The sequence below is a fragment of the Polyergus mexicanus genome, unplaced genomic scaffold (assembly GCF_030449975.1).
Source record: "Polyergus mexicanus isolate NDT 795.1 unplaced genomic scaffold, iyPolMexi1.0 SCAF_20, whole genome shotgun sequence".
In the NCBI taxonomy this organism is placed as follows: Eukaryota; Metazoa; Arthropoda; class Insecta; order Hymenoptera; family Formicidae; genus Polyergus; species Polyergus mexicanus.
The window spans coordinates 2,084,571-2,095,768 of NW_027223340.1; the positions used below are offsets into that span (position 1 = coordinate 2,084,571).

General features: G+C 37.3%; 1 protein-coding gene and 2 pseudogenes across 1 annotated transcript; all 3 read right to left on the reverse strand.

Moving 5' to 3' along the window:
• Nucleotides 1-2,917: 2,917 nt before the first annotated feature.
• On the reverse strand, nt 2,918-3,331 carry LOC138941640 (uncharacterized). Its single transcript, XM_070311482.1, has one exon. It carries the CDS (start codon nt 3,329-3,331, stop codon nt 2,918-2,920), a length of 414 nt encoding a protein of 137 aa, XP_070167583.1.
• A 5,232-nt stretch (nt 3,332-8,563) lies between these two features.
• On the reverse strand, nt 8,564-9,458 carry LOC138941641 (uncharacterized; annotated as a pseudogene).
• An 861-nt stretch (nt 9,459-10,319) lies between these two features.
• Nucleotides 10,320-10,988, reverse strand: LOC138941642 (uncharacterized; annotated as a pseudogene).
• Between the last annotated feature and the right edge of the window lie 210 nt (nt 10,989-11,198).

Below are 11,198 nucleotides of genomic sequence, written 5' to 3' on the forward strand. Positions count from 1 at the left end.
AAATAGAAACGATTATAAATGATAACAACGACGAAAATTCAAAGACTGATTCTTTAATCAATGATCTTCCCAATGAAGAAATAAATTCGGATTCTAATACAGATTGGATAAAATGGAGTGATTTCGTTTTAGCTTCTGCAAAAAAAATTGCAGAAAATGCTATATATGGCAATATCATAAATGCCTGTTACAATCCCGAATTTGCTAAGCAAATCTGAACGCGTTTATTGACATATTTACCTATATGGACGGGTATAATGCGTCCATATTTTAAAAGATCTGGCGACATCGCCACCTTTTCCTCTGTTGAAGCAGAATTTTGCGATTTAAAAAATAGAGGTTTCAAAGGTCAACTGCCAATGAGAGCTGATAAATCTGTTTTCCAACATCTGGACTTTCTTGATGTTAAAATTACATTAGCTCCTAATGATATTTATGTGACAAATAATATACCATTGCAATTAAACAAAGATATAGAAAGCCTGTATAGCAAAAATCGCGAATCATCATTAAAAAAATCTATAGATTCCATAGAACCTATATCATTAGAAAAATCTATAGATTCCGTAGAAACCATATCGTCAGAAAAATCTATAGATTCCATAGAGCCTATATCAATAAAAAATGACGATGTCGAATATAATACAGATGATAAAGATTCTACAGGAAAGTCGAATGAATTTATGAATGCGTCTAATATATCAAAGATAAATGAGATGAATTTTATGTGGAATACTTGCGAGAACTGGTACGGTTTGGTGAAACCTCCCAATGATATAAATGAAATTGTTGATGATACCAAATGTTCTTAAGAACTTCCTAAACCAAAGCAAAAGAAACGATATAAGCCGTCTTATTTAGATAAATGCGCAGAAGGGGATTATTTAAAAAATATAAAATCGTTTAATCTATCATTAATAATTAATGGAAGCAAATGCAAGCCATTACATATAAAACGAGAACAATCGTTGACAATACAAGAGACCTGTGCTTTTGATTCTCTTTTACAATTGATCGCCTGTGGAATCGCAGCGAATACAGAATATCGAAGTGCAATTGAGTCATCTCCTGAAAAAATTTTTAAATTAGCACGTTCTATTCAATATAATGCGAAGCAAGTATTTACACATTATATTGAACGAACTTCTATTTTACAGGATTTGCCCCTTTTCCAAAAAACAATTATAACCTATACACGTGGTATTACACGACTAAATACTAACTGTAATGCTGCTCATCTATCAAAATACCTTTTCAAAAATTAACCCAGTTATATGTATAGCAGATCTTGCTCTTGCGGAGCTACGGAATCGCATCAAACAATAACATGCAGCATAAATGTAGATATACTTTTACAAAAAGGTCTACAGCACATGCAACTTGCTATTGATGACGCGAAAAATATTAAATCCACATGTCGTACATGTAACGCGCTGACAGAATGTTGTGTCACATATGGTAAACATATAATTATAGATACTTCCATATTTACGGACTACACGCATATTAATAACAAGTCAAATATTAAACATGACTTAAATTCCATTGCAAAAATCGTTACTTTAAACAACATAAATTACATTTTGGCAAGCATAGTGCATTATATACAAGGTAGCGATCAAAATAGTGGACATTATGTTGCCTTTGCATACGCAGGCATACATTGGTACGAATATGATGACCTGAAAAAAGTGCAAATCCTATGGAAGAAATTAGTCCACATGTAATACTATGTGTTAGACATAATAGTATTCCGTAAAATAATTTAAGTTTCATATATATCTATTAATTTCTGTCCCTTTATAAATATTACATTTATTAAATATTTATGATTATATTCTATATTATGCAGCTTAATAATTTTTAATATTTCTATTAATATTACATATTTATACTAAATAACATTGATTAATTATTTTTTTCTTTAATTTACTAGTGGTTTATACTCTTATAATATTACGCCGTTTTCTAATATTATATTAAACGTAATGTTTCATTATTCTTAAGCTATATTAATATCCTCGTTAAATTGTGATATATTCTTAGAACACATATAATTTTAAAATACATACCTACAAAAAAAAAGAAAAACATACAAAAAGGAAAAAAATACAAAAAAAAACAAAAACAAAAAATATAAAAAAAAATTTATTTATGCATCTTAATAATTTTTAATATTATTATTAATATTACATATTTACACCATATAACATTAGTAGTGTATCTAGGCCGGTTCTAAGCCATGATCCTCTGAGGGGGGCGAAGGGCGAGGGGAAACCGGCGGGGGGGGTATGACGTCACGCGGGGGGATCGCGGTGAAACCGATGGGTGAATGGTCCGCGGGGAGGGGGAGGGGGAACCGCGTTCTAACCGGTCGGCGAGGGATCCTTGGAGAGGGGGGAGGGAGACCGCGTCCTAAGCGATAGGCGAGGGACCCGCTAACCTAACCTAACCGGTTGGCTAGGGATCCGCGGTGAGGGGGGTGGGGGACCGCACAAAATCGGTTAGCGAGGGACCCGCAGGGAAGACGGAACTCGATGGTACGATGCCGCGAGTAGGTGTGAGAGAGATAGCGCGAGGCGTCCGCAATGTGTAAGAGAAGGATATCGATAATGATATTCTATGGGCGTAGGAGAAGGATAGCGCGAGGCGTCCATATGAGCGTAAGACAAGGATAGCGTTTGCATGCACGTTGGAAAAAGATGGCGCGAGGCGTTCGCAAGGCGGTGTGAGAGAGATAATGCGAGGCATGCTCGAGTAGGAAAAGGAAAGAAGGAGATGCAGAAACAATCGACATTTTTAATATAATAATAATATTTATTCAATAATTGTGTATATATCATATAAATGTGTTTTTTTTACATGATAAACCGACTATCCAAGATTTCTGGAAGCATGCAATCGTAATAAAAACGTGTTAAAAGGGCAGCATTTGATTACTCCAAAATACATTATCCCTATTTACACGTATTATTTTCATGCTTTTTGGCGTCCACACAGCGAAAATACAATAATTTCGCTGCGGTATATTTAACTGGCCTTGAACTTGATAGAAAAATCGGTGATTCCGATTCATTTTATCTGCATTGCTCTTATCAAAGATGCCTTTTAGTTGAGGCAGCGTCTTTATGGCCTCTTCCGCTGTTAAATGCTCAGCTGACAGAGGACATTTTATTTCTACCAGACCATCTTCATCTATGAATCCGTCAGGAGAAGTACCCAAGCATGGATTTTCAATATGAATGAATAATCCGCAAGTTTTAATCTCCTTGTTCAGTGTTACGGCCAATTCTCTTTTTGCAATTTTTTCCATCTCGGGACCATAATTCATAGCCACGGTATCGATAGAGGGAGGAAATAAAATGTTCTTCACAGTCGCGGCGCAAGACGTTGTCGGTCTCAGTAGTATATCTAGGCCGGTTCTAACTCAGATCGTCTGAGGGGGGGGGGGGGTGAGGGGCGAGGGGAAACCGGCGCGCGGGGTATGACGTCACGCGGGGGGAACGCGGCGAAACGGATGGCGCGGGGGTCGCGGAGAAAGGGGAGGGGGACCGCGGCAAAACGGCAGGCGCGTGGGCCGCGGAAAGGGGGGAGGGGGAACGCGGCGAACGGTAGGCGAGGGGGCCGCGGTGAGGGGGGAGGGGGACCGCGGCGAAACAGTAGGCGAGGGACCCGCGAGGAAGAGGGAACGCGAAGGTACGATGCCGTGAGTAGGTGTGAGAGAGATAGCGCGAGGCGTCCGCAATGTGTAAGAGAAGGATAGCACTACTGATATTCTATGGGCGTGGGAGAAGGATAGCGCGAGGCGTCCATATAGGCGTAAAACAAGGATAGCGTTTGCATGCACGTGGGAAAAGGATGGCGCGAGGCGTTCGTAATGTGTGGGAGAGGGATAGCGTTTGCATGCACGTGGGAAAAAATGGCGCGAGGCGTTCGTAATGTGTGGGAGAGGGATAGCGTCCGCATGTACTTGGGAGAGAGATAGCATCCGCATGCACTTGGGAGAGAAATAGCGCGATGCATGCACGTGGATGATACGGAGTTCGCAAGGCGGTGTGAGAGAGATAATGCGAGGCATGTACGAGTAGGAAAAGGAAAGAAGGAGATGCAGAAATAATCGACATTTTTAATATAATAATAATAATAATATTTATTCAATAATTGTGTGTATATCATATAAATGTGTGTGTGTGTGTGTGTCAAAAATAATAATAAAACGTAATAATAATAATATAAAAATATAAAATATACAAAAAGATATAAAATATGTATAATATAATAATAAGGCGGCGCTCCTTCTGAAACAGAAAAATAAAAGTCTTATTAGTATACTAATTTAATTTTTAATATTTTTAGAAATAGATACTTACAATCAATCCTTCGACCTCTTGTTCGGAGGCTCATCTCACGATTCCTCTACGTCCTCCTCGTAGGGCTCAAGGCCGAAGAGACGTCTTAAGTCTAAGTGGAGACCGTCGGGGCTGTTCTCCTCCCAGACATCCACGGCGATGTTCCGCTCATGGCGTCGCAGCGTTCTCACAAATCGCCGGTGCTCAATATTTACAAATCCGGGAATCCGAATGTCGCCCGTATATTGATACTATAAATCAAAATTATAATATATTACAAATAATTAATATATTACAAATGATATAAAATGCGCAAATATTACTTACGTTTTGAAATACAAGATTCAATATGGTTCTCAACAGCCCCATCGCTGAATCTTGCGCTCACCATTGTCGTAACCCGACCAATTTCTCAATATATTAAAGGATAAAACAATAAAGTTAAACAGAAAAGTGTAAAAAAGAGCTGAGTAAAGCAAAGCATTAAAATTAGAAAAGAGATCAAGGAAAGATAATTAAGAAAGAGCAAAGTAATAAAAGGATATTAATAAAATAAAAGTAAGATACGTGACTAAAGAGAAGGAAGTCACGGTCAAGTTCTCGGAAGCTGAGTAAGCAGCTGACGAGACAGACTGACAAGCGGAGCACGAGACATGCTCCGGTCAGGGACACCATACTCCTCCCCAATCAACGACCTAATTAATTAAGAGATATAATAAGCGCGAGATGCACCTCGCGGAAGAGACGACTCGAGAGAGACGACTCGCAGACTACTCGCTCGCTCAATATTATCGAAGTACCGTACGTATCGCGCCCGACTATTATAATCGCGAATAAGTGAAAGTGTATTAAATCTTGCAAAATATACTAAATTATACCTAACGTCCGGGAGTGTCTTATTTCGAGCGTGGATCCTAATCCTTTGGGCGTACAAATCCCAAAAAACCTCTTCCTTAGCGGCTAGAGGCACAACACCATGACGTGTTCAATCGTCCTCGTTGTAACACTAAATCTATTAGCGATGGCATTTTTTGAAAATTTTTGATGCTTTACCACGTAGCGTTTTCACTCGTAACTTGGAACACACTTAATAGACTTCTTCTCTATTCGCTGTCAAACACTTTGTGACAAACATACCGGGATAGACATTGTCTGGATTAAACATTTTAGAGTAGGAGATGTATCACTTACGAAGAACGCTTACTCTCAGCTCTCGATAAGAAAACAAAAGTTAGCATGTTTCCACGAGCAAATATCTAAATTCTTTTAAATATGAATAATATTGTCGCGTCCCTGCGGATCGTTTGTGGCCGTTATTCCTGAATCTGCTGTATCCGTCTCCGGGAGAACGTTCCTAAGGGTTGTTGTTAAACAACGGCGGATATCTAGAGAGAGATCGGCCATCTTGAGTCTCGCGACAGATGTCATTCCGGGCGGACGTATTCGAGATTACGATAACCGTTATTGTTCTGTGTTCCTTGTATAATAGTGTTCTGTGTTGTTATATTAAAGTTCCTTTCAAGTCACGCAATAATTCCTTTTTGTCTTACTCAAAATTCGGCTGAAATAAGCAATAACTTTTTCAGTTCCATCTTGAACTTGTGATAAAACTGCTCCAACTCCATGATTTAAGGCATCAATGTCAAGGATAAATTCTCCCTTTTCCATCGGAAAAGATAAAATTGGCGAAGAAATCAATTTTTGTTTCAACTCTTCAAATGCTTGTTGACAAGATTGAGACCACTCAAATGTGACCTGATTCTCAGTGAGCATAAACAGAGGTTTTGCTATCAAAGAGAAACCTTTCACAAATTTTCTATAGTAGGAACAAAATCCTAGAAAACTTCGAACCTGTTTCTTATTTTAAGGAATAGGCCAGTCCTTTACAGCAGTGATTTTCCCAGGATCTGTAGTGATGCCTTGTTCTGATACAATATGTCCTAGATATGTCACCTCCCTTCCAAAGAGAGAACATTTTTTAGGATTAATTTTCAAATTTGCCATACGTAAGCGAAGAAAAACCTTCTTTAGATTAGCCATCAAATTTCCTCAAAAGATTTGCTAAAAACAATCACATCATCAAGATATACTAAACAGATTTTAGATAAAATATCTCGAAGAACTTTTTCCATTAGACGCTCAAAAGTAGCTGGAGCATTGCATAAGCCAAATGGCATGACTGTAAATTGCCATAAACCGTTTCCTACGGAAAACGTCGTCTTTTCTTTATCCTCAGAAGAAAGTTTCACTTGCCAATATCCACTTTTTAAATCTAGAGTGGAAAATCAGGAATTCCCTGATAACTGGTCCAAAATATCCTCAATACGTGATAGTGGATAAGAATCCTTGACCGTGACCGCATTCAACTTCCTACAGTCCACACAAAATCTTAATGATCCATCCTTTTCCTTAACTAGTACCACAGGAGAAACCCACGGACTTTGAGATTCTTCAATTACACCCTGTAAATTCATTTCCTGAATAATCTGACTTACTTCGTCTCTAAGATGTATGGGAACCCTTTGAGGAACCTGTTTAATAGGATTGGAATTCTTTACGCTGATGACATGCTTTAAAACTTCACAGTTTCCTGTAATTAAATCTTCCGAAAACACATCCTGAAATTCGTTTAAGAATTTAGCAAAAACATCCTTCTGAGAAATAGTTAGGTTTTTAAAGTTTTCTTCAAAAAATGTCTCCAAGAAACAAGGAACTTTCTCTTCAGAAATCACTCGCGAACATGGAAACTCTATATCTTTATGATACTCAAAATTCCCGAATTCAGACTCAAAACTCTGCCCAAATCAATCATTTCAAGAAAATCAATTCCTAATATGCAATCATCCGAAATATTAGCAACTACCATCGGAACATCCAAAGAATACTTTCCTAATTCTATTCCAATAATAACTTTATAATTCACTGAAACAGTCTCTCCCGTTGGATATTTTAAACTATATCCATTTATTTCATACCGTTGCTTTGGGCCCCCTAACCAAGCTTTCATTTAAAATCGAAACATTGGAGCCTGTATCTATTTTAAATATACAATTTCCACCATCTAACATTCCCTTGTAACAAAAAGAATTTTTCATAACTCTATTTATTTTGTAAAAACGATAATACAATCTTTCCAGGGCATTTTTTTGTTAGCCGAACTTGCCCTGCAGAGTTCGACTAATGGTTGTTTTCCGTTAAAGACGGGCATTTTGAACGGAAGTGCCCCTGAGCACCACACTGCCAACATTCTTTCTTTGTCTGGAAGAATTTATTCTTTTAATCCTTATAATTGAATTTACTTTGCTTTACGAAGTTCCTCTTATCAAAATCTTTTTCCCGTCTTCCATTCTCTTGTTTAAAATTAAATTTATGAAATTTATTATTATTTCCCTGTTGACTATATTTATTTTTAACAAAACTATTTTCTTGTATGACTTTAACAGCCATTCCCCTTTCTACAGCTGATTTTAAAGAAGAAACACTCTCCAGCTAAAGTTTGTTTCACAAATCCGTCCGATAGCGCGGCGATAAACTGCGCGCAAGCAATTTTATCTCTCATCTCATGTGAGCATTCGGGATAAGCCAAACGAGACAATCTCTCTAAATCTGCGCCTAAGGTTGCTAAATCTTCCGAATATTTTTGTTTCCTATTTGTAAATTGGGTGTAATATGTCTGACAAAGGGGAGGCACGGGTTGGGAAATTCAGTTTGGGATCAGCCTTCGTGTGGTGGTAGTGTATCCTTAGGGTGTAAATATATTAAAGTCATAGGGTGCACCATCCAGCCAATTCCGAGAAAAAGCGTCTTAAAGTTTTCCAAGTACCTTATATATAAGAAAATTTTCTTACCTATCAAGCGGCCGTCTGGCTGAGGCGGTAGCGTGTCCGACTCGCATGCCCGTAGTCGCAGGTTCGATCCTTATAACTCGATTTTTTTTTTTCGTCCGAATAATCACCCAATAAATATTTTTTTACTTCTAATTAAAAATTTATTTATTTACAAGTTATTTTATTGAAAAAAATAGAAATTTTTAACATTTGTCTTTAAACACTCTTTTTAACTTTTTTTTTATTCTTCCACAAAATTTTTACAAATTTTTACATTACTTTTCTGATATATTTTTATTTGTAAATATTTATACGATTTTTCAATATAAAAGATATACCTAATACAAAAGATATACACAATTAAAAGTGCTTTCAATACTGTTAGTTTTATTCAAATTTTGATGGTTTACAGAAACTAGAATGATAATTATCGTAGAAACATGAAAAACAGAAAATACCTCGACAACTCGCGCAACAAATAAAAGAAGATTTTTTACAAGAACAAGGTGTTTTGAGGAGATCCATTGGGAAGCATACCTCATTGACATTCATAAATATCGTTCCTTTGTTGGATAGTTTTGAAGCATACCAGGCGTATTGGATCATATTGCAGAATATCGGAGATGACAGTTGGTGATGGACTATTGATTGAATTTACAATCTTCGCGGGAATTTATTTCTCGGTTTTGTTCTATTAAATCGGCGCAGTTTTATATGCGCTTGATCAAATTTTTCACCTGCCTGTAAAAGTAAACATCGCAGGGTTAGTTGAACTAGAGGAGTGCACTTCGGAGGTATGACTTTCATAGTGCAAGTAGGCATCTTATCATCATCCTGCAAGATCTCGTCGTATAATTATAGCTTCATTTGCCCTCCCCAAGAGTCGATGAGTAGAAGAAACTTCTTTTTTCCCACGTAGGTTTTCAGACAATCATCGAGGAAGTCATTGTACAAGCTTGTGGTGAGCTTTCCAGATTTCGACGATGTGATGATGACGTTTTTATATTGTTTTGTGTATTCGTCCACCAACTTACCCCGCACTAATCATATGGAAAATCTGTCCCGGTCAAATCAATTGGTTTTTACATATGTTGTAGTTTATGACCTACTGAACAAAAGATGTAATGGGCACAAAGCTCAATAATGGACAGTTATCGAGTTATATCCAGTCAAACATGAAAAATTCGGACTGCCGAATAGTCAAATCTCGGAAGGTATTGATTTTTTTGAAAAATGTTTGAAACAAATATAGTAGGGTTTTACAAAATCTGTTTGGTGACATTATTTGTGAATTTTGAATGACATTGAAAAGCTCCGTGAACAAAAATCTTCCACAAAAATGCCTATTTTTTATTATATTCGTGTAGCTAAATTCGAGACGTTTTCAAAATATTTTTGATGAACCTTTTTTCTACTAAAACTTCTTGAGAACTAATATACACGATTTACTATCTCTGGTTATGAGCGTAGAGTTATGTGTAGAGCGCTCAATTCACGATTCCGTAATGCTACAAAACATCAAATATTTATAGCTTACAACATAAGAGATGCAGATAATATAGATGATGAGAGGGAGGCGATTTTTGGTTATTACTGCACCTGTAAGTCAGGCGCACGGACTATGGGTGCATGTGCACATGTAACCAGCGTATTGTGGTATTTAGGATATGCTCGACACCAGCCCAATGTTCGTTATCCCTCTTCATCATTATTGAACACAATATTAGATGCCGCTCAGAGACCACCACAGCAGGATCCAAATAATGAGTAATATACAATAAGATCATTTATTTTATTAACCCACACATACACACACACACATATACACACAGCAGAGAGGGTTTGGAGTCAAAAAATACTACGGGAGTGACGAACTGTGGGGTCCTTATCTCTGCTGTGACACATAAAGATTTTTGTTCACGGAGCTTTTCAAGGTCATTCAAAATTCACAAATAATGTCACCAACTAACATATTTTGTAAAACCCTACTATATTTGTTTCAAACATTTTTCAAAAAAATCAATACCTTGCGAGATTTGACTATTCGGCAGCCCGAATTTTTCATGTTTGACTGGTTATAACTCGATAACTGTCCATTATTGAGCTTTGTGCCCATTACATCTTTTGTTCAGTAGGTCATAAGCTACAACATATGTAAAAACCAATTGATTTGACCGGGACAGATTTTCCATATGATTAGTGCGGGGTTCTTTCTGGTCGTGACTTGTTGATAACTTTGCCTAGCTTCAACGAAACGGTCGTATGTCCAGGAATCGATGACAGAATATTTATCGAAAGTATTTCCACCCTTTTCGACTGCTTCTTTCTACCGCGATAAATACTCCATTTTTTTTAAGCGACGACATCCTTTTGCAAAGTTTTCAAACTCCACGTAGGATGTGCTTTGGCTATGTTAATGACTTTTATTTTATAAGTCAAAAGAAATATACTCCGCCTCTCTGCTTTCTTTTGATTTTGGTTCATACTCGTCCGATAAATCATCTTCTTCGACTTCTTTAAAACTCATTTCTTCATACTCTTCATTCATATGAATTACTTCCTCTTCAATCACAAGCTTTTTCTCGCTCAACATTTCTAGTGTATTGTTATAAAGTTCTTTTCCTATCAGCATAGCTTCGTGAGAAATTGTTGCTGAAGATTCCGATGCAATTAAATTATTTTCTGCAAGCAGTCCTTCGTAGTATATCACTGCATCCTTCAATCGCAATTTCGACATTTCGATGTGCATTGAATCTTCAGGAATTTTCTCTTCAACCCTCGAAGGGCCAGGAATTTCTTCACTAGTCGACATTTTTCACCGAAATACGTTTTTTTCTTTTATATCACGACACTATGGAATACGTCCGATCACAGCAATGTTCAAAAATGAACTGCCGAAGACGCTCCCGACTTGTTTCGACCCGTTGGCTGGGATATATATCTTTTGTCTACGGGACCAGCTGCGCAAGGTCAGGTTAAAAGCGTTACCTCGAAACGAATATCTCTTACCTACACTTTCTTG

Bases quoted from the DNA above. Each gene is read 5' to 3' on its own strand.
- LOC138941640 (XM_070311482.1), bottom strand. From the start codon at position 3,331: ATGAATTATGGTCCCGAGATGGAAAAAATTGCAAAAAGAGAATTGGCC.